The sequence below is a fragment of the Bombina bombina genome, chromosome 3 (genome assembly GCF_027579735.1).
Source record: "Bombina bombina isolate aBomBom1 chromosome 3, aBomBom1.pri, whole genome shotgun sequence".
NCBI classification, from domain to species: Eukaryota; Metazoa; Chordata; class Amphibia; order Anura; family Bombinatoridae; genus Bombina; species Bombina bombina.
This window is the reverse complement of record NC_069501.1, coordinates 80,404,302-80,431,114: the sequence shown is the minus strand read 5'-3', so window position 1 is coordinate 80,431,114 and position 26,813 is coordinate 80,404,302. Positions and strand designations below refer to the sequence as shown.

General features: G+C 41.5%; 1 protein-coding gene across 1 annotated transcript in view; it reads left to right on the top strand.

The window, feature by feature from the left end:
- BCL9 (BCL9 transcription coactivator) overlaps nucleotides 1–26,813 on the top strand; it is a 346,838-nt gene that overhangs the window by 94,522 nt on the left and 225,503 nt on the right. The window contains 1 exon segment of the mRNA XM_053705893.1: nucleotides 11,935–12,237. Within this exon segment, the coding sequence (XP_053561868.1) occupies nucleotides 11,990–12,237 (248 nt within the window). The 5' untranslated portion in view covers nucleotides 11,935–11,989.

Genomic DNA, 26,813 nt, shown 5'->3' with positions numbered 1-26,813 from the left:
CAGTTTCATATTTGGGAAAAAAACCATATTTAGGAAAAATATTTTTCTTACCTGGGGTATAGTCTTTTTTTCAAATTGACTGCTTTTTCATTAAATTTTTGTGGGCAAAATTAGGCTTGCGAGGTCACAAAATGCTGATGTTTATTGCGTCATTCTTGGCACAATAAAAAATTTTTCCGCAAAGGTACGTCCGGTGACGCAAAGTCGTCATTTCCAGCGTCTTAGTTGATGCCGAGTTTCCTTGCACAAGGTTGCATCTGCAATGACGTGAGTGTGTCATTTCTGGATGTTGTTAGCGCCAAAAAATTTCATTGTGCGTTATACTTGGCGCCAAATAATTTAATTATTTAAAACCCCATTCCTATATGCCTCTTGCCTTTTTCTATGTCAGAGGGCTATGCTGTTTGCATTTTTTTGCCATTCCTGAAACTGTCATATAAGGACATTGATAATTTTGCTTTATATGTTTTTTTTTCTCAATCTGATCATGTCTCAGAAACCACTGTTGGAACCCTGCTGCCGGATACCAGTTCTACCAAAGCTTAAGTGTATCTGTTGTAAATTTGTGGAGATTATATCTTCAGCTTTGGCATGTAATAGTTGTCATGATAAGCTTTTACATGCAGAGAATGTATCCATCAGTAATAGTACAATGCCTGTTGTTCCTTCAACATCTAATGTACATGATGTCCCTGTGAATATAAAATATTTTATTGCTGATGCGATTCAGAAGGCTTTGTCTGCTATCCCACCTTTTAATAAACGTAAAGGTCTTTTAAAACTTCTCATAAAGTTGATGAAATATCAAATGACCGACAACATACTGAATCATCCTCCTCTGATGAGGATCTATCTGATTCAAAAGATCCTAACTCAGATATTGACACTGACAAACCTACTTATTTATTTAAAATGGAGTATATTTGTTCCTTATTAAAAGAGGTGTTGATTAAGTTTGATATTGAGGAAACTAGTCCTCTTGATACTAAAACTAGTAAACGTTTACATTCTCTTTATAACCCTCCTGTGGTTACTCCAGAGGTTTTTCCAGTTCCTGATGCTATTTCTGATATGATTTCTAAGGAATTGAATAGGCCTGGTACTTCCCTTCTTCAAGGTTTAAAAAAATGTATCCTTTGCCAGCAGTTAGATTGGAGTTTTGGGAATAGATCCCCAAAGTTGATGGGGCTCTTTCTACTCTTACCAAACGTACTACTATTCCTATGGAAGATAGTACTTCCTTTAAGGACCCTTTAGATAGGAAACTTGAATCTTATCTAAGGAAAGCTTTTTTATATTCTGGCTATCTTCTCAGGTCTGCCATTTCTATGGCTGATGTTGCAGCTGCATCAACTTTTTGGTTGGAAAGTTTAGCGCAACAGGAAATGGATCCTGATTTGTCTAGCATTGTTCACTTGCTTCAACATGCTAATCATTTTATCTGTGATGCCATTTTTTTATATAATCAAAATTGATGTTAAATCTGTCTTTAGCTATTTTAGCTAGAAGAGCTTTGTGGCTCAAATATTGGAATGCTGACATGGTATCTAAGTCTAGATTACTATCTCTTTCTTCCCAAGGTAATAATTTATTTGGTTCTCAGTTGGATTCGATTATTTCAACTGTCACTGGGGGGAAGGGAGTTTTTTTGCCTCAGGATAAAAGACCTAAGGGTAAATCTAAAGCTTCTAACCGTTTTCATTCCTTTAGACAACATAAGGAACAGAAACCCAATCCTTCTCCCAAATAATCTGTTTCCAATTGGAAACCTACTTCAAGTTGGAGTAAATCCAAGTCGTTTAAGAAACTAAAGCCAGCCCCCAAGTCTGCATGAAGGTGCGGCCCTCATTCCAGCTCAGCTGGTAGGGGGCAGATTAAGATTCTTCCAAAGCATTTGGGCAGATTCTGTCCAAAATCAATGGATTCAGAGTATTGTCTCTCAAGGGTACCAAAAGGATTCAGAGTAAGACCTCCTGTGAGAAGATATTTTCTCTCATGCATCCCAGTAAATCCAGTAAAGGCTCAGGCTTTTCTGAAGTGTGTTTCAGACCTGTAGCTTTCAGGGGTAATCATACCAGTTCCGTTTCAGGAACAGGGTCTGGGGTTTTATTCAAATCTATTCATTGTCCAAAAGAAAGAAAATTCATTCAGGCCCGTTCTGGATCTGAAATTTTTGAATCGTTTTGTAAGAGTGCCATCTTTCAAAATGGTGACTATAAGGACTATTCTGCCTTTTGTTCAGCAAGGGCATTATATGTCCACGATAGACTTACAGGATGCATATCTTAATATTCCGATTTATCCAGACCACTATCAGTTTCTGAGATTCTCTTTTCTAGACAAGCATTACCAATTTGTCGCTCTTCCATTTGGCCTAGCGACAGCTCCAAGAATCTTTTCAAAGGTTCTCAGTGCCCTACTCTCTGTAATCAGAGAACAGGGTATTGTGGCGTTTTCTTATTTGGATGATATCTTGATACTAGCTCAGTTTTTACATTCTGCAGAATCTCACACAAATCAACTAGTGTTGTTTCTTCAAAGACATGGTTGGAGGATCAATTTACCAAAAAGTTCCTTGATTCCTCAGACAAGGTCACCTTTTTAGATTTCCAGATAGATTCAGTGTCCATGACTCTGTCTCTAACAGACAAGAGACGATTAAAATTGGTTTCAGCTTGTCGGAAACTTCAGTCTCAATCATTCCCTTCAGTAGCTATGTGCATGGAAGTTTTAGGTCTCATGACTGCAGCATCAGACACAATCCCCTTTGCTCGTTTTCATATGAGACCTCTCCACCTTTGTATGCTGAATCAATGGTGCAGGGATTATACAAATATATCACAATTAATATCCTTAAATCCCAAAGTTCGACTCTCTCTGACATGGTGGTTAGATCGCCATCGTATAGTTGAAGGGGCTTCTTTTGTTCGTCCAACCTGGACTGTGATCACAATAGATGCAAGTCTTTCAGGTTGGGGAGCTGTCTGGGGATCTCTGACTGCACAAGGGGTTTGGAAACCTCAAGAGGCGAGGTTATCAATCAAAATTTTAGAACTCCGAGCTATTTTCAGGGCTCTTCAGGTTTGGTCTCTGTTGAAGAGATAACCATTCATTTGTTTTCAGACAGACAATATCACAACTGTGGCATACGTCAATCATCAGGGTGGGACTCGCAGTCCCCTAGCTATGAAAGAAGTATCTCGGATACTTTCTTGGGCGGAATCCAGCTCCTGTCTGTCTGCGGTTCATATCCCAGGTGTAGACAATTGGAAAGCGGATTATCTCAGTCGTCGGAATTTACAACCGGGAGAATGGTCTCTCCACCCAGATGTGTTTTCAAAGATTGTTCAGATGTGGGGTTTTCCAGAAATAGATCTGATGGCTTCCCATCTAAACAAGAAACTTCCCAGGTACCTGTCCAGGGATCCTCAGGTGGAGGCAGTAGATGCGTTAGCAGTTCCTTGGTGTTACCAACCTGCTTATATCTTCCCGCCTCTTGTTCTTCTTCCAAGAAAGATTTCCAAGATCATCATGGAACAATAGTTTGTGTTTCTGGTAGCTCCAGCATGGCCTCACAGGTTTTGGTATGGATGTCCAGTTGTCAACTTTGGCCACTTCTTTTAAGACCAGACCTTCTGTCTCAAGGTCCGTTTTTCCATCAAGATCTCAAATCATTAAATTTGAAGGTATGGAAATTGAACGCCTAGTGCTTAATCATAGAGTTTTCTCTGACTCAGTGATTAATACTATGTTACAGGCTTGTAAATCTGTTTCTAGGAAGATTTATTATTGGGTTTGGAAGACTTATATTTCATGGTGTTCTTCTCATAAATTCTCCTGGCATTCTTTTACAATACCTAGAATTTTACATTTTCTTCAGGATGTTTTGGATAAAGGTTTGTCTGCAAGTTCCTTAAAGGGACAAATCTCTGCTCTTTCTGTTTTATTTCACAGAAAGATTGCTAAGTTTCCTGATATTCACTGTTTTGTACAGGCTTTGGTCCGTATCAAGCCTGTCATTAAATCAATCTTTCCTCCTTGGAGTCTTAATTTGGTTTTGAAGGCTTTACAGGCTCTTCCTTTTGAGCCTATGCATTCTTTGGACATTAAACTACTTTCTTGGAAAGTGTTGTTACTTTTGGCCAGCTCTTCTGCTAGAAGAGTTTCTGAATTATCTGCTCTTTCTTGTGAATCTCCTTTTCTGATTTTCCATCAGGATAAGGCAGTTTTGCGGACTTCATTTAAATTTCTACCTAAGGTTGTGAATTCTAACAACATTAATAGAGAAATTGTTGTTCCCTCTTTGTGTCCTAATCCTAAGAATTCTTTGGAGAGATCCTTACATTCTTTGGATGTTGTAAGAGCTTATATTGAAGCTACTAAAGATTTCAGGAAGACTTCTAGTCTATTTGTTGTCTTTTCTGGTTCTAGGAAAGGTCAGAAAGCTTCTGCCATTTCCTTGGCATCATCTTGGTTAAAGCTTTTGATTCATCAGGCTTATTTGGAGTCGGGTCAGGCGCCGTCTCAGAGAATTACAGCTCATTCTACTAGATCAGTCTCCACGTTGTGGGCTTTTAAGATGAAGCTTCAGTTGATCAGATTTGCAAAGCAGCAACTTGGTCTTCTTTGCATACGTTTACTAAATTCTACCGTTTTTATCTATTTGCTTTTTCGGAAGCAGTTTTTGGTAGAAAACTTCTTCAGGCAGCTGTTACAGTTTGATTCCTCTGCTTATGTTTGTTTGTTTTTTTTTCTTTTCAACTATGAGAAAAAACTTATCATTTTTTGGTTGTGGATTAATTTTTTCATTGGAAAATGGCTATTTTTATCCCTCCCTCTCTAGTGACTCTTCTGTGGAGTTCCACATCTTGGGTATTACTATCCCATACGTCACTAGCTCATGGACTCTTGCCAATTACATGAAAGAAAACATAATTTATGTAAGAATTCTCCTGCTATATTAATTTCTTTCATATTGGCAAGAGTCCATGAGACCCATCCCTTTTATGGTGGTTATGATTTTTTGTATAAAGCACAATTATATTTCCAGTTTGTTTTTTTGATGCTTTATACTCCTTTCTTTATCACCCCACTACTTGGCTATTTGTTAAACTGAATTGTGGGTGTGGCGAGGGATGGATATATAGGCATTTTGAGGTTTGGGAAACTTTCCCCCTACTGGTAGAATTGTATATCCCATACGTCACTAGCTTATGGACTCTTGCCAATATGAAAGAAATTCATTTATCATGTAAGTTCTTACATAAATTATGTTTTTTAAAATAATTTTACCCGTGACCATTTTACTTAATTCTTACAAAATCGCTTTACATTATTTCCTTTGCTCACCTACTGACCTTGATCTACAGCCATATAAGCAGTGTGATACCCTCCAGAGCTTTGTCTATAAATTCTTGAAGTTTTTTTCTTTCTTTCTAAATACAGGGAGAGCCCACAGCTGCATTCATTACTTCTGGGAATACAGAACCTGGCAACCAGGAGGAGGCAAAGACACCCCAACCAAAGGCTTAAATACCTCCCCCCACTTCCCTCATCCCCCAGTCATTCTTTGCCTTTTGTCACAGGAGGATGGCAGAGAAGTGTCGTAAAATTTGGAGTAATCTCTTATGGGGGGTAGTACCCTTCGGTATGGGACTGGAGTTTTAAGTAGTCTTGTCAGTCTCTCAGTGTGAGCATGGATGAAAGTTAGAGTTTGGAGATGCATGGAGAGTCTTTCTGCAAAGCCATCCAGACACATATTAGCAGCTCCCTAAGCAATCCGCGTTGAAGAGTTTCTTTGCCTGTTTACCTTAGTTCAAGTCCATGTCAGAGGCGCTGCTATAATCTGTCAAACTTTGAGGACCGTGTCGCTGTTCCACGGCATAGATTCCAGTAAGATAGTTTCATTTTATACACGTTAACGATAGAAGACAGGGTCTCAGTGGGACTCCTTTATCTTTATGGAATCAAGGGTTAACATCTCCTGAAGGGGGTTATTGAACAGCTGGGATTTTTTAATCTGGTTTGTTATATGATTTTTAATGCTTATGTGTAAGAATGTGTGGGCTCTTTGGCTGATATGGAATGTACAGGTTACTTTCTTTTTGAGAGCTGCACAGTTTATTAAGCTGGCACGCCTTTTTCTTAGCAGGGGCAGTCCTGCATGAGCACCATGTGACCGGGAGTGGTCAAGTTTTTCCGGATTCCTGAGTCTGCGGTGAGGAGTGTCTTCTATACCTGCCTGGGTCATAGGAGGTGGTGAGTGCCCCAACCATTGGGGGTATAAGGTGCCAGTTGTTTTTCTCTTTTGATAATAACTTAGACGAGTTATGGAGGTTTCCGATATGTTAGAGGAGTATCCCTCAGACAAAATTTGATACCTGTGTATATTGTGAGGAGGCCCAGGTAACCCTGCCCTCTCAATTATGTTCTGTATGCCGCTATAAGGTGTTATTGTCAACCGCTGTTGGGTTGTCGGAGACCACTGAGCCATCCGCCTCTGAGGATTCTGAATTCAGTGAGGCACGTTCCTTAGTCTTTTGTTGCTACATATGCAGTTTTCCCAAGTTCCGCTCCCCCTTCACCTTTTTTCCACCAGAGGTTACCACGCAGTTCCACATGGCTATCTCTATGGCCTTAGCGATGCTTCCTCTTTCTGCTGTGCGCAAGCGAAGGGCCAATCCAGGTTCCCCTGACCAAGGCCCGTCGTGTACAATGACTATTGTGTCCTCTGGGGATGCGGTTTCCTCTGAGGCTTCAGAGATTAAACCTCCGGGGTTGGAGTCTACGAACTTGAATCCTCAGACGGCGGAGAGCATAGCGTTTAGATTTGCATGCCTGCGTTTACTTCTGAGAGAGGTTTTGACGATGTTAGAGGTTCCCAGTACTGATCCGTCCGTTGAATCTCATATCGTATAACGATCTTGAATAAGACGAGTGGAGAGGATTAGGTTCCTATTCCTTATTGTCTTTTTTTACATTTTTGTTTTTTCTTCTCTTATTAGAATCCCAGTTCCGAGCTCTAGGGGGGATTGTGTGTGTGACGGGGTGGGCCTGGTTTTGTTTACACTCTCTCTGTTTTTCAGTTAAATGTTTGGTCGTTGCCTATTTTTCCTTGGCATGCTATTCCGTTTTAATATAGTTTTTAGAGCTCTGGGTTGTTATAGAAACTCGTATAAGACTTTTCATCACATGGGATTTTGAGACTTTCGACTAAATTTGGTCGAGTTTGTTGTAGACTTCCGGTGGAAGCATTTAGATCTCTCTTCGGGGTGATGGTCCCCCGATAATTGTGAGACAATTTTTTAAGCAACAGAGCTTATATTCTTTAATTTGTTTATCTCCGTTTCTCTAGCATTGCTGGAATTTGAGAATTTCTTTTAGCCCTTGAATGTTTCACAGATGTGTTGTATCCTTGATGACAGGCAGGACCTGTTTTGGGTGCTAGTTATGCCTGTTCCTTCTCTTTACACAAAAGGAGTCGTCCTACCTTCTGATCCAGGCACTTTTAGTCCTTCTATACTAGAGTACAGACTGGACCTGGCTTTATACTTTATCTTGGATGGGCACTTGAGGGATCTATTTATCTAGGAGCCCTAGAGACGGAGCTAGACTTTTTCTTTTGGGGGGGGGGGTTTCTCATCTGTTGATTTTGTATTTGGGAAGTTCCAGGTGACTTTGGGAGTCATGGTCCCGGTATGTATCACCCTGTGAGAATTTCTTTCCACTGTTGGTGTATGGTCCATTAAGAAGGGGGGATTTCCATCCTAATTGGTTTCTCTGACTGTTAAGCATTGCTTACAGGGCTCCTGTTGTCTGAGACTGTAAGATCTCTTTTCTTTTGTTCTGTTAGAAGGATGTCTTTCTATTTCATCCTTTTGAGCGAATAGGGTTCTTAGGAATCGTATTCTTACAGCGCACCTCGTTCTGATCCCTGGTTTTTTCTTTGGGGGTTTAGGTGGCATCACCCTTCTCCAGGTTTTGCAGTAGCTCCCGGGTCTTAGCTTCTGGTTTCTTACCTTCAGCTGTTTACTAGACTTGTAGGGATTTTCTCTTGTCTTTTTGATCCTCAGAGTTGGATCTAGACTTGAGTTTCTGGTTAAATCTCCAGGGTGTTTATGCCTTTGGTCAGGAAGTTTTTTCCTGACATCTTGCGATATGCCCTCTAGTCGTCCCTGAGTCTTCGACATGACGTTCCCTTTCTATATCTGTTTTAGCAGACTTATAGGGACTATCAGTGAGGGATTCGATCCCCAACCTTCCGTTTTCAGGTCTTTCTGTCTGAAGTAGCTATTCAGGGATGGTTTTGTCTTTGTCGCTTCTCTGCCTATGGGGAGTGAGGGTCCTATTGGGAGTCTGTGGATCAGGAGTTTTCCTTCCTGTTTATCCTATGGTTCCTCAGCTGAGCTTTCATCCTTGAAGTTCTGGTCTTCTGGGTTCGTACCAGATCGGACTTTTCGATGGGTAGCTCCCTTAGTTTGGAAGGGGAGAGCTCCTACTGCATAGTTGGGAGGAGCTCGTGTTTGACGGTGAGCGGAGGCTCACTACGGCTCTTTGTCAACAGTCCTCTAATTAATTAAGCAGGCTCTTCAGGAATGGATGTTCCCAACTATCTTTTTCTTCCCGAGGAGCGATATCTGATTGGAGGAGCCGATCAGGTGTCCTTACCTATCCCTGGTTTCCTCTTACGCTCTCAGGGAGATGTGGCGTAGTGGTTAGATCCATCGCTGCTGAATCGGAAGGTTGTGGCTTGGAACCCAGGTCAACTTCTGTGTTTTTTCTGCGTCTGGAGTCTGCTAGCATCCCTAAGGGGAAGGTTATTCTGGTGCTGTTGGCATGCACTGGGGGTTTGGTAAGGGAACCAAAAAGTATAGGGTTTATTTAGCACTCATCCCTAAATATGTACAAGTTAAAAAATTTAATTTTTAATAGAAACCAAAGTAAAAACAAGGAAAATCCTTGATAAAGTACCCACACTAAAACTGTACACCTAGCCCCCCTGTTTCCTGGCCGATAGCAGCTCCCTCGGCTTCAGGTGTCAGGGACTAGGGACAGTATTAAAACCAATAATAAGTGCACAACAAAGTGCAACCATATTACTCGTTGTTGGAATTGGTCTGATCCTAGCAAAGCTAGCAATATGTGAGACTGATAGTTCTTTTTATGTCCGCGAGTTAGTATCTCGGTTTAAGGGTCTCGCCTCCGTGGGTATGTTACTGGGCCTCATAGACTATTTCTATGAGCGGATGCGAGAAATTGTTTGGGCCTAGCAGAGGGAGAGCGTTCTGGAAGGGCTATGTTCTTTTTGTGGCGCATAATTGGTCCCTCGTCATCTATCATAGATGCTGAGGATCACCCTTGTAGGAGGAACTGGTGTGTTCTGGCTCTCTATTGGACTTCGGGAGTCTGTCTTTATTTTCCCCAGGATGAGCAGGGGAAGGGCCTTCCTAGCGAGCGCTGGCTAGAGCAGTCCTTTTTGGGACAGATAGTGTTCTTATCCTGATGAGTGCCTTCTTCGCATAATATTCGGTAGGTGTGGGTTGAATCCGGCGGCAGTCCTTGCTCCTTGATTGTGGGCTTGCAAGCAATTTTCGATTCCCTGATTGTTCTTCTGTTCCAGAGAATCATTGCACTGTCAGGCGTTTTGTTCTTTTTGCTGGGGCGCTGACTACAGTCAGGCCAGTACCTTTCTTGCTTCTTCTTGAAGTTTGGTCTCTTTTTTTTTTTTTTTTGGGGGGTGGCACCGGATTCATTTTTCTAACCATGCAGGAGGGTTCTTTGAATTCCTTTTTCATCGATTTATTCCGTCTGTAGATGTTTTTCTACATGCCATTGCCCCTTTGGGTGATCTTACAAGACTTACTCCTTAGAGGAGTTTCCCTCGTTTACAAGTTTGTTAGGGTTTTCTCCCTAGGATTATTTTAAAGGGACAGTCTACACCAGAATTTGTATTGTTTTAAAAGATAGATAATCCCTTCATTACCCATTCCCCAGTTTTGCATAACCAACACAGTTACATTAATATACTTTTAACCTCTGTGATTATCTTGTATCTAAGCCTCTGCAAACTGCCCCTTTATTTCAGTTCTTTTGACAGACTTGCAGTTTAGCCAATCAGTGCCTGCTCCCAGATAACTTCACATGCACGAGCACAGTGTTATCTATATGAAACACATGAACTAACACCCTCTAGTGGTGAAAAACTGTTAAAATGCAATCTGAAAAGAGGTGGCCTTCAAGGTCTAAAAAATTAGCATATGAACCTCCTGGGTTAAGCTTTCAACTAAGAATACCCAGAGAACAAAGCAAAATTGGTGATAAAAGTAAATTGGAAAATTGTTTAAAATCACATGCTCTATCTGAATCATGAAAGTTTATTTTGGCCTAGACTGTCCCTTTAAATGTTACTCTTTTCTAAATGGAAAAGGATTTTTCCCACAGGGAATCTTGCCTTGATGGTCTTGGGTCTCGGAGGCTTAGTTGCCTTCCTTTTTGTTAATAAAGGAGTTTTTTTTTTTTTTTTTTTTTCACTTGTCCTGGGAGTCATTGGGTTTTTATCCTCCTCAGATGTTATGGCTCAGTTCAAGATCAGTGACGTCTTCTTGGTTTTCGGGCATGAGATCTTTATGGTTCTGATTGTTGGGCGGCTATCTGGTCCTCCAAACATTCTTTTTCTTTTTTTACTTCTGTTGCAGCGCATCAGCAGAATGGGTTATTGCAGGCTGTGGTGCCCTAAGACTTGGGCCGCCTTCCTTTTGGCCCTCCGGTTAGCATTCAGTGTCCTCTGTAGCTTGGGTATTAGTTTCCCACAAGTAATGATGCAGCTGTGGACTCTCCCTGCATTTAGAAGGAAAACATAAATTATGACTTACCAGGTCCACAGCTCCCGCTTGTGTTCTCCGATGGGCGGCCCTAAATTTATTTGTTTTTTCTTCTGGCACCTTTTTCACGTTGGTATTTCTCCTTCTGTTCCTTGCTCCCTCAGCAGAATGACTGGGGGATGAGGGAAGTGGGGGAGGTATTTAATCCTTTGGCTGGGGTGTCTTTGCCTCCTCCTGGTGACCAGGTTCTGTATTCCCACAAGTAATGAATGCAGCTGTGGACTCTCCTTGTATCGAAGGAAAGGAAATTATCTGCTAAGTCATAATTTATGTTTTTCATTTATTTCTTTTACTTTTGAATATTCCTATAAGTGATTGATTATATAGAATCTTTGAAGGGACAGTCTACACTAAAATTGTTATTGTTTAAAAAGATAGATAACGCCTTTACCTCCCATTCCCCAGCTTCGCACAACCAACATTGATATATTAATATACTTTTATAGCTTTCAAACCTCTAAATTTCTGACTGTTTCTTAGCCACTTTAGGCAGCCTCTTAATCACACGATTTTTTTTCAAATTTGCTTTTCACAGCAGGAGGCTGCTAGTTCATGTGAGCCATATAGATAACACCGTGTTAACACCCAAGTAGTTCTTTTATTTAAGATTATTATTTATTTATTATTTAAGATTTAGCACAACACAGTACTAAATGCAAGTCAATAGATAATAAATACAAAGTCATGTGATCAGGGGGCTGTCAGAAGATGCTCAGATACAAGGTAATCACAGTGGTTAAAAGTATATTATTATAACTGTGTTAGTTATGCAAAACTGGGGAATGGGTAATAAAGGGATTATCTATCTTTTAAAACAATACAAATTCTATTGTAGTCTGTCCCTTAAAACTAAGCATGAAGTGTGGATTTTGCTTTGGGAATCGGGCAGAATGTAAGGGCCAGAGAGCGTGCGCATTCGTAACGATACTCGGCTTAATCTTTTTTTTTTTCATCATTTTTGTTCCTTTTAGTCTCTTCTGCAGTTTGTCATTATGTGTAATAGATTTCAGGAGAGCTTGCAGCTTTACATGTCCTGTTTGTTTTTGCTTTGTAGTGTGCCCTGGCAATGCACAGAGTTCCCTCTGCAACGAGAGGCACATGTCCGAAGAATGCTGGAACTGCAGGAGGGGAGAGCACACTTCAACAAGAGAGAGCGAAACAAAAAGGAGAAAGACGAGCAAAAGGACAACACTGACAAAAGCACTTCACAGAAAGCTATACGGACTCATTTAAAAACCCCGAGCCCTCCAAAGAACTTGGCAAGTCCCACTGCATCAGTGACTGTGAGCTCTGGATCCCTGTCAATGCATTCCAGTAACCCCAAAGTGCGAAACTCTCCGTCAGGAAATACACAGAGGTAACACTTTAATCTCACGGTTTTGTTCTCTGTAATGTGGGTTATATGTGACCTGTCCTTTATGGAGACTTATCAGCCAGCAGAGTTGGGAGAGTTTTTCTGATTGGTGATTGTTGGTTGTGATTTAAAAAATAGTCCCTTTTTAAAGATCTGGATTTTACTCACATTATCCTGATGGTTTCCAGTGAACTGAAACTGATATTTGTGAAGGATAAATTCTTAAATTAAGATTTAGCATAATTAGGTCCTTCAGAATAGAACTCCCCCCCCCCCCCCCCCCCTGTTTTTGTGAATCCAGTTTTAATTACCATAATAGTAATGCTAAATAGTTTAAAATAAAGTTGCTATCACATCTTAGACTACTAGGTGTTATTTTGTGTTAATCTGATTATTTTAAGAGTTTGTTCTACTTTTAGGTTATTGAGTAGTATTAGCAGTATTTTGTTTCTGTTGATTTGTTTTTATTGAAGCTATGATTACGGCTTACACAGCCGAAACACGTCCGCAATTGTGACCGTTAAGCTCTGGGATACAGTTGTGATGTCTATTTGATGTCTTTCTGATGGAGTGGCATCATGAATTTTAAAAGCCTTGAATAAAGAAAAGTTTTTACCACGGTCTCTCTCACCTATTTACTATTGTTTTTATTGAAGTAGCAGAAGGATTTATTTGTAAAATCTCTTCAGTCCTATTAGTAAGGGTGACCAGTAGTTCTTTTTATTACAGTTGTCCCTTTTTTGTCAGAGACTGGTTCTGTTGTCCCCTGGAAGTCTAAAAAGGACACACAAACTGTTTTTGAAACCTAGTAATATGCTCACAGGGTCTGGCAGGTGCCATAGTTTATTTGCATCGCAGATCCCTGTAAGCCTTGCAGCAATAGGAGAAGAGAGAGCTCTGCGTGACCTGTTGCAAGATGGCATAATGTGCAGACCATGGGGTTTTCTGCAAAAATATATGAATATATAATTTTCTTCTCATAATATCGAACAGCAGCTTGTATAACCTAAAGCTATTCTTTATTATAGTTAATCAAGAGATGCTGAAAAGGTACTTGTCATTATTGTGAAGTGTACAGAGGCTGCAATTCTTCCGCTTTATTTATTAAGGAGCCTTTAGTTTGGGCAAAAGTTGTTCTCAAACCTCTACATAAGGAAATACTATGATTGTCTGTAAGCTTCAGTTCTGTACACTTTGTGATGATGTAAACAAACGTTGACCCTGAGAAGAGCATGGGGGGGGGGATTGAGTTTAGGACTGCCAGCTCTTAAAGGGACCATCTACTCCAGAATTTGTATTGTATAAAAACAGAGAGAATCCTTTTTTTTTTTTTTTTAACCATTTCCCAGTTCTGCAGAACAAACATGGTTATATTAATATGTTTTACCTCTGTGATTACCTTGTATCTAAGCCTCTGTAGACTGCCCTCTTATTTTAGTTCTTATGACAGACTTGCATTTTAGCCAATCAGTGACCACTCATAAATATCTCCACTGGAGTGAGTGCAATGGTATTTATATGGCACACCTGAACTAGCACTGCCTAGCTGTGAAAAGCTGATAAAATGCACTGCTATGTGGCGGCCTTCAAGGGTTTAATAATTAGCATATGAACCTACCTAGGTTTAGCTTTCAGCAAAGAATACCAAGAGAACAAAGCAAATTTGATGATAAAAGTAAATTGGAAGGTTGTACAAAATTGGATTCCCTATCTGAATCATGAAAGTTTTTCATTTTGATTCAATTCACCCATTCCCCCTCAAAATCTGTTCACCTTATATGAAGTAGCAGAATGACCTCACAGATGTTTTTAGTGTATTTCTGTGCTACTCGTCGTCTAGCGCAGTATGAAATTCTTGTTTACTCTGTGCAGAACTTGCTGCTTCTCATCTGTGTGTACATAGAAACGGACTCCTTTATTGACAGAAGCCACTGTTAGGATCTCATGTGATCAGACTGTCCTGGTGCTGATCATTTTCTGTAGAATCTCCGTGTGTTGTATAACACAACAGGGAGTGTTAATGTGTAATGTATACGGCTGCTTTTGAGGAATTGGTTATTACATCTGCAAGGTTAAATCAGCACAGTAGGGCTAACATGCTTACGTTTCAGTGGGGTATATATCAGTCTGCGTTGTAATCTATTTAACCCCACTGCATTTATCAAGTACTGTGACAATTATTTCCCCAACATGTGAGGCTGTAATAAAGTTTCTGACTTAAAGGGATATTAGTCGGTTTTTGTTGCACCTAAGTGTTTTTAAATGTATTACACTTGTTACAGTGCTGATGAATACTTTTTGTTTTTATGTTTGTGGTAATTGTCACTTTTCTAATATAGCTGTAATGCACTACTGGGAACTAGCTGAACACAATTGATAAGGCAGTGACGAGGCATGTGTGTGTAGTCACCAGCACCCAGCAGTGCATTGCTGCTCCCAAGCCTACCTATGTAAGATACGCTTTTGAACCAAGGATACTGAGAAATCGGAGTAAATTTCTCCAACATAGGTGTGTCCGGTCCACGGCGTCATCCTTACTTGTGGGATATTCTCTTCCCCAACAGGAAATGGCAAAGAGCCCAGCAAAGCTGGTCACATGATCCCTCCTAGGCTCCGCCTACCCCAGTCATTCTCTTTGCCGTTGTACAGGCAACATCTCCACGGAGATGGCTTAGAGTTTTTTAGTGTTTAACTGTAGTTTTTATTATTCAATCAAGAGTTTGTTATTTTAAAATAGTGCTGGTATGTACTATTTACTCAGAAACAGAAAAGAGATGAAGATTTCTGTTTGTATGAGGAAAATGATTTTAGCACCGTAACTAAAATCCATGGCTGTTCCACACAGGACTGTTGAGAGCAATTAACTTCAGTTGGGGGAACAGTGTGCAGTCTCTTACTGCTTGAGGTATGACACATTCTAACAAGACGATGTAATGCTGGAAGCTGTCATTTTCCCTATGGGATCCGGTAAGCCATGTTTATTAAGATAGTAAATAAGGGCTTCACAAGGGCTTATTAAGACTGTAGACTTTTTCTGGGCTAAATCGATTCATTATTAACACATATTTAGCCTTGAGGAATCATTTATTCTGGGTATTTTGATATGATTATATCGGCAGGCACTGTTTTTGACACTTATTCTTTAGGGGCTTTCCCTAATCATAGTCAGAGCCTCATTTTCGCGCCGGTATGGCGCACTTGTTTTTGAGGACAGCATGGCATGCAGCTGCATGTGTGTGGAGCTCTGATACATAGAAAAGTCTTTCTGAAGGCATCATTTGGTATCGTATTCCCCTTTGGGCTTGGTTGGGTCTCAGCAAAGCAGATTCCAGGGACTGTAAAGGGGTTAAATATAAAAACGGCTCCGGTTCCGTTATTTTAAGGGTTAAAGCTTCCAAATTTGGTGTGCAATACTTTTAAGGCTTTAAGACACTGTGGTGAAATTTTGGTGAATTTTGAACAATTCCTTCATACTTTTTCGCAATTGCAGTAATAAAGTGTGTTTAGTTTAAAATTTAAAGTGACAGTAACGGTTTTATTTTAAAACGTTTTTTGTGCTTTGTTATCAAGTTTATGCCTGTTTAACATGTCTGAACTACCAGATAGATTGTGTTCTGACTGTGGGGAAACCAAGGTTCCTTCTCATTTAACTATATGTATTTTATGTCATAAAAAAAAAAAAAAAAAAAAAAATTTAGTAAAAATGATGCCCAAGATGATTCCTCAAGTGAGGGGAGTAAGCATGGTACTGCATCATCCCCTCCTTCGTCTACACCAGTCTTGCCCATACAGGAGGCCCCTAGTACATCTAGTGCGCCAATACTCCTTACTATGCAACATTTAACGGCTGTAATGGATAATTCTATCAAAAACATTTTAGCCAATATGCCCACTTATCAGCGAAAGCGCGACTGCTCTGTTTTAGAAAATTCTGTAGAGCATGAGAACGCTGATGATATGGTTTCTGAAGGGCCCCTACACCAGTCTGAGGGGGCCAGGGAGGAGAAATTTCAGATTCAGGAAACATTTCTCAACAAGCTGAACCTGATGTGATTACTTTTAAATTTAAGTTGGAACATCTCCGCGCTCTGCTTAAGGAGGTGTTATCCAATCTGGATGATTGTGATTTTCTGGTCATTCCAGAACCACTATGTAAAATGGAAAAGTTCTTAGAGGCCCCGGGGCCCCCCGAAGCTTTTCCTATATCCAAGCGGGTGGCGTACATTGTTAGTAAAGAATGGGACAGGCCCGGTATACCTTTAGTACCTCCCCCCATATTTATAAAATTGTTTTCCTATAGTCGACCCCAGAAAGGACTGATGGCAGACAGTCCCCAAGGTCGAGGGGGCGGTTTCTACTCTACACAAGCGCGCCACTATACCCATAGAAGATAGTTGTGCTTTCCAAGATCCTATGGATAAAAAATTAGAAGGTCTGCTAAAGATGTTTGTTCAGCAAGGTTCCCTTCTACAACCAATTGCATGCATTGTCCCTGTCACTGCAGCCGCGTGTTTCTAGTTTGATGAGCTAGGAAAGGCGATTATTAGTAATTCTTCTTCTTATGAGGAGATTATGGACAGAATTCGTGCTCTTAAATTGGCTAATTCTTTCACCCTAGACGCCACCTTGCAATTGGCTAGGTTAGCGGCGAAAAAATTCTGGGTTTGCTATTGTGGCGCAGAGCGCTTTGGTTAAAATCTTGGGCAGCGGATGCGTCTTCCAAGAACAAATTGCTTGACATTCCTTTCAAGGGGAAAACACTCTTTGGCCCTGACTTGAAAGAGATTATCTCTGATATCACTGGGGGCAAGGGCCACGCCCTTCCTCAGGATAGGTCTTTTCAAGACCAAAAATAAACCTAAGTTTCGTCCCTTTCGCAGAAACGGATCAGCCCCAAGGGCTACGTCCTCTAAGCAGGAAGGTAATACTTCTCAAGCCAATCCAGCCTGGAGACCTATGCAAGGCTGGAACAAAGGAAAGCAGGCCAGGAAACCTGCCACTGCTCCCAAGACAGCATGAAATGCGGGCCCCCGATCCGGGACCGGATCTGGTGGGGGGCAGACTCTCTCTCTTCGCTCAGGCTGGGGCAAGAGATGTTCTGGATCCTTGGGCGCTAGAAATAGTCTCCCAAGGTTATTCTCTGGAGTTCAAGGGGCTTCCTCCAAGGGGGAGGTTCCACAGGTCTCAGTTGTCTTCAGACCACATAAGAAGACAGGCATTATTACATTGGGTAGAAGACCTGCTAAAAATGGGAGTGATTCATCCTGTTCCATTAGGAGAACAAGGGATGGGGTTCTACTCCAATCTGTTCATAGTTCCCAAAAAAGAGGGAACGTTCAGACCAATCTTAGATCTCAAGATCTTGAACAAGTTTCTCAAGGTTCCATCGTTCAAGATGGAAACCATTCGAACACTTCTTCCTTCCATCCAGGAAGGTCAATTCATGACCAAGGTGGATTTCAAGGATGCGTATCTACATATTTCTATCCACAAGGAACATCATCGGTTCCTAAGGTTTGCATTCCTGGACAAGCATTTCCAGTTCGTGGCGTTTTCTTTCGGATTAGCCACTGCTCCTAGGATTTTCTCATAGGTACTAGGGTCCCTTCTGGCGGTGCTAAGACCAAGGGACATTGCTGTAGTACCTTACTTGGACGACATTCTGATTCGAGCGTCGTCCCTTCCTCAAGTAAAGGCTCACACGGACATTGTCCTGGCCTTTCTCAGATCTCACGGATGGAAAGTGAACGTGGAAAAGAGTTCTCTATCTCCGTCAACGAGGGTTCCCTTCTTGGGAACTATAATAGACTCCTTAGAAATGAGGATTTTTCTGACAGAAGCCTGAAAAACAAAACTCCTAGACTCTTGTCGGATACTTCATTCCGTTCCTCTTCCTTCCATAGCGCAGTGCATGGAAGTGATAGGTTTGATGGTAGCGGCAATGGACATAGTTCCTTTTGTGCGCATTCATCTAAGACCATTACAACTGTTCATGCTCAGTCAGTGGAATGGGGACTATTCAGACTTGTCTCCGAAGATACAAGTAAATCAGAGGACCAGAGACTCATTCCGTTGGTGGCTGTCCCTGGACAACCTGTCACAAGGGATGACCTTCCGCAGACCAGAGTGGGTCATTGTCACGACCGACGCCAGTCTGATGGGCTGGGGCGCGGTCTGGGGATCCCTGAAAGCTCAGGGTCTTTGGTCTCGGGTAGAATCTCTTCTACCGATAAATATTCTGGAACTGAGAGCGATATTCAATGCTCTCAAAGCTTGGCCTCAGCTAGCGAGGGCCAAGTTCATACATCAACCATCAGGGGGGAACAAGGAGTTCCCTAGCGATGGAAGAAGTGACCAAAATCATTCTATGGGCGGAGTCTCACTCCTGCCACCTGTCTGCTATCCACATCCCAGGAGTGGAAAATTGGGAAGCGGATTTTCTGAGTCGTCAGACATTGCATCCGGGGGAGTGGGAACTCCATCCGGAAATCTTTGCCCAAGTCACTCAACCGTGGGGCATTCCAGACATGGATCTGATGGCCTCTCGTCAGAACTTCAGAGTTCCTTACTACGGGTACAGATCCAGGGATCCCAAGGCGGCTCTAGTGGATGCACTAGTAGCACCTTGGACCTTCAAACTAGCTTATGTGTTCCCGCCGTTTCCTCTCATCCCCAGGCTGGTAGCCAGGATCAATCAGGAGAGGGCGTCGGCGATTTTGATAGCTCCTGCGTGGCCACGCAGGACTTGGTATGCAGATCTGGTGAATATGTCATCGGCTCCACCATGGAAGCTACCTTTGAGACGAGACCTTCTTGTTCTAGGTCCGTTCGACCCACTCCAGCTGACTGCTTGGAGATTGAACGCTTGATCTTATCAAAGCGAGGGTTCTCAGATTCTGTTATTAATACTCTTGTTCAGGCCTGAAAGCCTGTAACCAGAAAAATTACCACATAATTTGGTATATCTGTTGGTGTGAATCTGCAGGATTCCCTTGGGACAAGGTTAAGATTCCTAAGAGTCTATCCTTCCTTCGAGAAGGATTGGAAAAAGGATTATCTGCAAGTTCCTTGATGGGACAGATTTCTGCCTTGTCTGTGTTACTTCACAAAAAGCTGGCAGCTGTGCCAGATGTTCTAGCCTTTGTTCAGGCTCTGGTTAGAATCAAGCCTGTTTACAAAATTTTGACTCCTCCTTGGAGTCTCAACCTAGTTCTTTCAGTTCTTCAGGGGGTTCCGTTTGAACCCTTACATTCCGTTGATATTAAGTTATTATCTTGGAAAGTTTTGTTTTTGGTTGCAATTTCTTCTGCTAGAAGAGTTTCAGAATTATCTGCTCTGCAGTGTTCTTCTCCTTATCTGGTGTTCCATGCAGATAAGGTGGTTTTGCGTACTAAACCTGGTTTTCTTCCAAAAGTTGTTTCTAACAAAAACATTAACCGGGAGATAGTTGTGCCTTCTTTGTGTCCTAATCCAGTTTCAAAGAAGGAACGTTTGTTGCACAACTTGGATGTAGTTCGTGCTCTCAAATTTTACTTAGCAGCTACTAAGGATTTCAGACAAACTTTGTCTTTGTTTGTTGTTTATTCTGGTAAACGGAGAGGTCAAAAAGCAACTTCTACCTCTCTCTCCTTCTGGATTAAAAGCATTATCCGATTGGCTTATGAGACTGCCGGACGGCAGCCTCCTGAAAGAATCACAGCTCACTCCACTAGGGCTGTGGCTTCCACATGGGCCTTCAAGAACGAGGCTTCTGTTGATCAGATATGTAAGGCAGCGACTTGGTCTTCACTGCACACTTTTTCTAAATTTTACAAATTTGATACTTTTGCTTCTTCTGAGGCTATTTTTGGGAGAAAGGTTTTGCAAGCCGTGGTGCCTTCCATTTAGGTGACCTGATTTGCTCCCTCCCTTCATCCGTGTCCTAAAGCTTTGGTATTGGTTCCCACAAGTAAGGATGACGCCGTGGACCGGACACACCTATGTTGGAGAAAACAGAATTTATGTTTACCTGATAAATTACTTTCTCCAACGGTGTGTCCGGTCCACGGCCCGCCCTGGTTTTTTTTAATCAGGTCTGATAATTTATTTTCTTTAACTACAGTCACCACGGTAACATATGGTTTCTCCTATGCAAATATTCCTCCTTAACGTCGGTCGAATGACTGGGGTAGGCGGAGCCTAGGAGGGATCATGTGACCAGCTTTGCTGGGCTCTTTGCCATTTCCTGTTGGGGAAGAGAATATCCCACAAGTAAGGATGACGCCGTGGACCGGACACACCGTTGGAGAAAGTAATTTATCAGGTAAACATAAATTCTGTTTTCATAATAGAATTAAATTGAAAAGTCTCTTATGATTGTACGCTGTCTGAACCATACGTTTTTAAAGGACCAGTAAATACAGTACATTTGCATAATAAACACATGCATGACAACAAGACAATGCAGTGAAGGGGTAACTTAAGAAGCTTATAAGGTCAATTTTAAGCTGTTGTGTAAAGACTACCCCCCCCCCCCCCCCTTTTAACTTTTTTCTGTAGCGTAGTGGCCCATCCCTGCCCCTCCCTCATCAAATCTCTTTTCCTGCAGCACTGTCTGTATCGGCAATCTGTCTTTATATGGTAAATGAAGAGAAATCTGTTCTTCTTTACCATATGAAGGCAGATGCCTTCTGCCGCTGGCTGCAGTCTTCGCTGTCCGCATGAGCTACAAGGTTGGATTTAGGTTACTATGTCAACAGATGCTGGGCAAACTACTCTGTGACTTAATGGGTTATTTCATTAGCTCATGCAATTGTAAACAACTTTCCATTTCACTTTTATTATCAAAATGTGCACAGTCTTTTATTTTTACATGTACACTTTCTGAGGAAACTGCTCCTACTGGGCATGTGCAAGAATTCCCGGAATAGAAGTATAAGCATTTTGTCATTGGCTGATAGCTGACACAGGGGAAAGGAAAATGGAGCTAACTGAAATTTGTCAGAAAACAAAACTCATTTGAAAAACAGACTAAATGCTATTGCATTGTCTTTGTAGCATGCATTTGTTGATTATGCAGTTTTAATGGTCCTTTAAAGTGATGGTAAATTTAAGCTGAAAAAAACGGTACCTTCACTCCTGAGTTAAATTGAGATGCACTTGAACATTATTATTATGAATGAATTATTTATTTTTTGCAATGAAAATGTAAAAACTTTATTAGAAATTCGATATTAACAATCAGGTAGATTACAAGTTATGCGCGCTATAGGGAATTTAACGATTTAACCCTCTATAGCGCAGCCATTACAAGTTTTGAAACAGCCGGCTTGTGCGAGCGATATGGTGGTTTTAAGCTCCATACCGCACAAAATATAAGCGCTGCTTTGACGTGCACGCTTTCCCTATAGACCTCAATGGGGAGAAACACCTGAGATCGCTGAATGAAAAGTTCCGTAACGCAACCCCATTGATGTCTATGGGGAAAGAAAAAGATATGTTTAAACCTAACACCTTAGCATAAACCCCAAGTCTAAAAACCTCTAATCTGCCACCCCAATATCGCTGCCACCTACATAATGTTATTAACCCCTAATCTGCCGCTCCCAACAAAATAAATCTATTAACCCCTTATCTGCTGCTCCCGATATCGCCGCCACTATACTAAAGTTAATAACCCCTATTCCCCTGCACCCCAACATCGGCCACACTATAATAAATCTATTAACCCCTATTCCACCACTCCCTGACATCGCCGCAACTAAATAAAGCTGTTAACCCATAAACCTCTGGCCTCCCACATCACTACCACTAAATAAACCTATTAACCCCTACACCGCCAGACCCCACATCGCAACAACCTAAATTAAACTATATTAACCCCAAAACCTAACGTAACGTAAATTAAACTATATTAACCCCAAAACCTAACACCCTCTAACTTTAACATAATTAAAATAAAGCTAAATTAAAGTTACAATTATTAACTAAATAATACCTATTTAAAACTAAATACATACTTAGCTGTGAAATAAAACCTAAGCTAGCTACAATATAACTAATTATGTTGTAGCTAGCTTAGGTTTCTCTTGTTAAGTGTATCCAGTACACGGATCATCCATTACTTATGGAATATATTCTCCTTCCCAACAGGAAGTTGCAAGAGTCCACCCACAGCAAAGCTGCTATATAGCTCCTCCCCTAACTGCCATATTCAGTCATTCTCTTGCAAGCCTCAACATAGATAGGAGGTCGTGAGAGTCTGTGGTGATTTATACTTAGTTTATTCTTCAATCAAAAGTTTGTTATTTTTAAATGGCACCGGAGTGTGCCGTTTTTCTCAGGCAGTATTTGGAAGAAGAATCTGCCTGCGTTTTTCTATGATCTTAGCAGACGTAACTAAGATCCATTTGCTGTTCTCACACATTCTGAGGAGTGAGGTACTTCAGAGGGGGAATGGCGTGCAGGTTTTCCTGCAGATAAGGTATGTGCAGTAAAATATTTTTCTAGGAATGGAATTGACTAAGAAAATACTGCTGATACCGAAGTAATGTAAGTAAAGCCTTAAATGCAGCGATAGCGACTGGTATCAGGCTTATTAATAGAGATACATACTCTTATAAAAATGTGTTTTAAAACGTTTGCTGGCATGTTTAATCGTTTTTTAACGTACATTGGTGATAACACTGTAATGTTGGTATAGCCTTAAATACAGTAAAAGCGACTGGTATCAGGCTTATTAATAGAGATACATACTCTTGTAAAAATGTGTTTTAAAACGTTTGCTGGCATGTTTAATCGTTTTTTAACATATGTTTGGTGATAAAACTTATTGGGGCCTAAGTTTTTTCCACATGGCTGGCTTAAATTTTGCATAGAAACAGTTAACTGAAGCTTCCCACTGTTGTAATATGAGTGGGAGGGGCCTAATTTAGCGCTTTTTTGCGCAGTTAAAATTACAAAATGAATCATCCAGATTCCCTCAGCAGTCCCATGAATACTACAGGACATTTCTAAAGGGCTAAAAAGACTTCCAAAATCGTTTATAGGGAAGGTAATCCACAGCTCTGCTGTGGCAGTTTTGTTGTGTCTGTTTTTAAAAACGTCTGTCGTTTTTTTTATCTGTTTTTTGCATTAAGGGGTTAATCATCCATTTGCAAGTGGGTGCAATGCTCTTACCTTATTACATGTACTGTAAAAATTTTGTTTGTTTTACTGCCTTTTTTCACTGTTTTTCAAATTTTGACAAAATTTGTTTCTCTTAAAGGCACAGTAACGTTTTATATATTTGCTTGTTAACTTGATTTAAAGTGTTTTCCAAGCTTACTAGTCTCATTATTAGTCTGTTCTAACATGTCTGACATAGAGGAAGCTCTGTGTTCATTATGTTTTAAAGCCATGGTGGAACCCCATCTTAGAATGTGTACCAGATGTACTGATTTCATGTTAATCAATAAAGATCATTTTTTGTCTTTAAAAACATTATCACCAGAGGATTCTGTCGTGGGGGTAGTTATGCCGACTAACTCTCCCCACGTGTCAGACCTTTTGACTCCCGCTTTAGGGACTCCCGCTCAAATGGCGCCAAGTACATCAAGGGCACCCATAGCGTTTATTTTACCAGGGGATTCTGTCGAGGGGAAAGTTATGCCGACTAACTCTCCCCACGTGTCAGACCCTTCGACTCCCGCTTCAGGGACTCACGCTCAAATGGCGCCAAGTACATCAAGGGCGCCCATAGCGTTTATTTTACAAGACATGGCAAAGGTGGTGAATAATACTCTGGCAGCAGTATTAGTCAGACTGCCTGAAATTAAAGGAAAGCAGATAGCTCTGGGGGTAGATACAGAGCATACAGACGCTTTAAGAACCATGTATGATACTACCTCACAATATGCTTAGTCTGTGGGTGATTTTTTTGACTCAGGGAAGATGATTTAACCTGATTCTGATATTTCTACATTTAAAATTTATGCTTGAGAACCTCCACTTGTCGCTCAGGGAGGCTTTGGCTGCTCTGAATGAATGTGTACAATCGCAGGGCCAGAGAAATTGTGTAGACTGGATAAATAATATGCAGTGCCGGTGTGTACTGATGTTTTTCCAATACCTAAAGAGGCTTACTACAATTTTTTTTAATAAGGAATGGGATAGACCAGGTGTGCCGTTCTCTTCCCCTCCTATTTTTTAGAAGAATGTTTTCTAATAGTTACCGCCACACGGGACTTCTGGCAGACAGTTCCTAAGGTGGAGAGAAGAGTTTCTACTCTAGCTAAGCGTACCACTACCTCTGGCGAGGACAGTTGTGCTTTTTAGATCCAATGGATAAAAAATGTTTATTCAACAGGGTTTTATCCTGCAGCCCCTTGCATACATTGCTTCTGTCACTGCTGCTGCGGCGTTCTGGGTTGAGTCTCTTGATGAGGCTTTACAGTTAGCGACTCCATTGGATGAATATATTTGACAAGCTTATGCTAGCCAATTCCTTTGTTTTCTGATGCCTTTGTTCATTTGACTAGACTAACGGCTAAGAATTCTGTTTTTTACTATACTGGCGCGCAGAGCGCTATGGCTTATATCATGGTCAGCTGTCGTGACTTTAATAAATAAGCTATTTAACTTCCCTTCAAGGGGCAGACACTATCGGGCCTCGTTTGAAGGAGATTATTGCTTATATCACTGGAGGAAAAGGTCATGCCCTTCCTCAGGATAGGTCCAAATCAAGGGCCAAAAAAGGTCTAATTTTTGTGCTTTTTAAAAACTTCAGGGCAGGTGTGGCATCCACTTCCTCTAAGGCAAAACAAGAGGGAATTTTTGCTCAGTCCAAGGCGGTCTGGAGACAATCGGACCTGGAACTAAGATAAGCAGGCCAAGGAGCCTGCTGCTGCCTCTAAGGCAGCATGAAGGAACGGACCCCTATCCGGTAACGGATCCTATAGGGGGCAGACTTTCATTCTTCGCCAAGGCGTGGGCAAGAGATGCCCAGGATCCCTAGGCATTGGAATTTAGATCCCAGAGATATCTTCTGGATTTCAAAGATTCCCCCCCAAAAAAGGGGAGATTTCGCCTTTCACAATTATCTGCAAATCAGGTAAAGGAGGCATTCTTACATTGTGTACGAGATCCATCCAGTTCCAAGAGAGGAACAGGGACAGAGTTTTTACTCAAATCTGTTTGTGGTTCCCAAGGAGAGGGAACCTTCAGACCTATTTTGGATCTAAAGATCTTAAACAAATTCCTCAGAATTCCGTCATTTAAGATGGAAACTATTCGTACCATCTTAACTATGATCCAGGAGAGTCAATAGAGGACTACAATGGATTTGAAGGATGCTTATCCTCACATTGTGATGCATAAAGATCACCATCGTTTTTCAGGTTTGCCTTTCTAGACAGGCATTACCAGTTTGTAGCTCTTTCCTTTGGGATATCTACAGCCCCAAGAATCTTTATGGAGGTTCTGGGGTCGCTTTGGCGGTCCTTAGGCCGCGGGGCATAGAAGTGGCCCCTTATTTAGACGACATCCTGATACAGGCGTCAAACATCCAAATTGCCAAGTCTCATACGGACGTAGTACTGGCATTTCTGAGATCACATGGGTGGAAAGTGAACAAGGAAAGAGTTCTCTATCCCCAATCTCAAGGGTTTCCCTCCTAGGGACTCTGATAGATTCTGTAGAAATGAAAATTTACCTGACTGAGTTCAGGTTGTCAAAGTTTCTAAATTTCTGCCGTGTTTTTCATCCCATCCGTGCCCTTCGGTGGCTCAGTACATGAATGAAATCGGCTTAATGGTAGCGGCAAGGGACATAGTACCGTTTTGCACGTCTACATTTCAGACCACTGCAACTATGCGTGCTCAGTCAGAGGAACAGGGATTACACAGATTTGTCCCCCTGTTAAACCTGGACCAAGAGACCAGAGATTCTCTTCTCTGGTGACTATGTCGGGTCCATCTGTCCAAGGGTATAACCTTCCGCAGGTCAGATGGGACAATTGTTACAATAGATGCCAGCCTTTTAGGTTGGGATGCAGTCTGGAACTCCCTGAAGGCTCAGGGATAGTGGACTTAGGAGGAGACCCTCCTTCTAATAAATATTCTGGAACTGGGAGTGATATTCCATGCTCTTCAGACTTGGCCTCAGTTAGCAACTCTGAGGTACATCATACTCAGTCGGACAATATATACGACTGTGGCTTACATCAGCCATCAAGGGGAAAAGAAGTTCCCTAGCGATGTTAGAAGTCTTACAATAATTCACTGGACAGAGACTCACTCTTGTCTATCAGCTATCCATATCCCAGGTGTTGAGAACTGGGAGGTGGATTTTCTAAGTCGTCAGACTTTTTTCTTCCGGGGGAGTTGGATTTCCTCCGGAGGTCAAGACCAAGCAGGAGAGGGCTTTGGTGTTTTTGACAGCGCCTGCGTAGCCACGCAGGACCTGGTATACAGATCTGGTGGACATGTCATCCTTTCCATCACGGTCTCTGCTTCTGAGACAGGTTCCTCTACCTCAGGGTCCTTTCAACCTTCTAAATAGAATCAATCTGAGATGGACTGCCTGGAGACTGAACGCTTGATGTTATCAAAGCATGGCTTCTC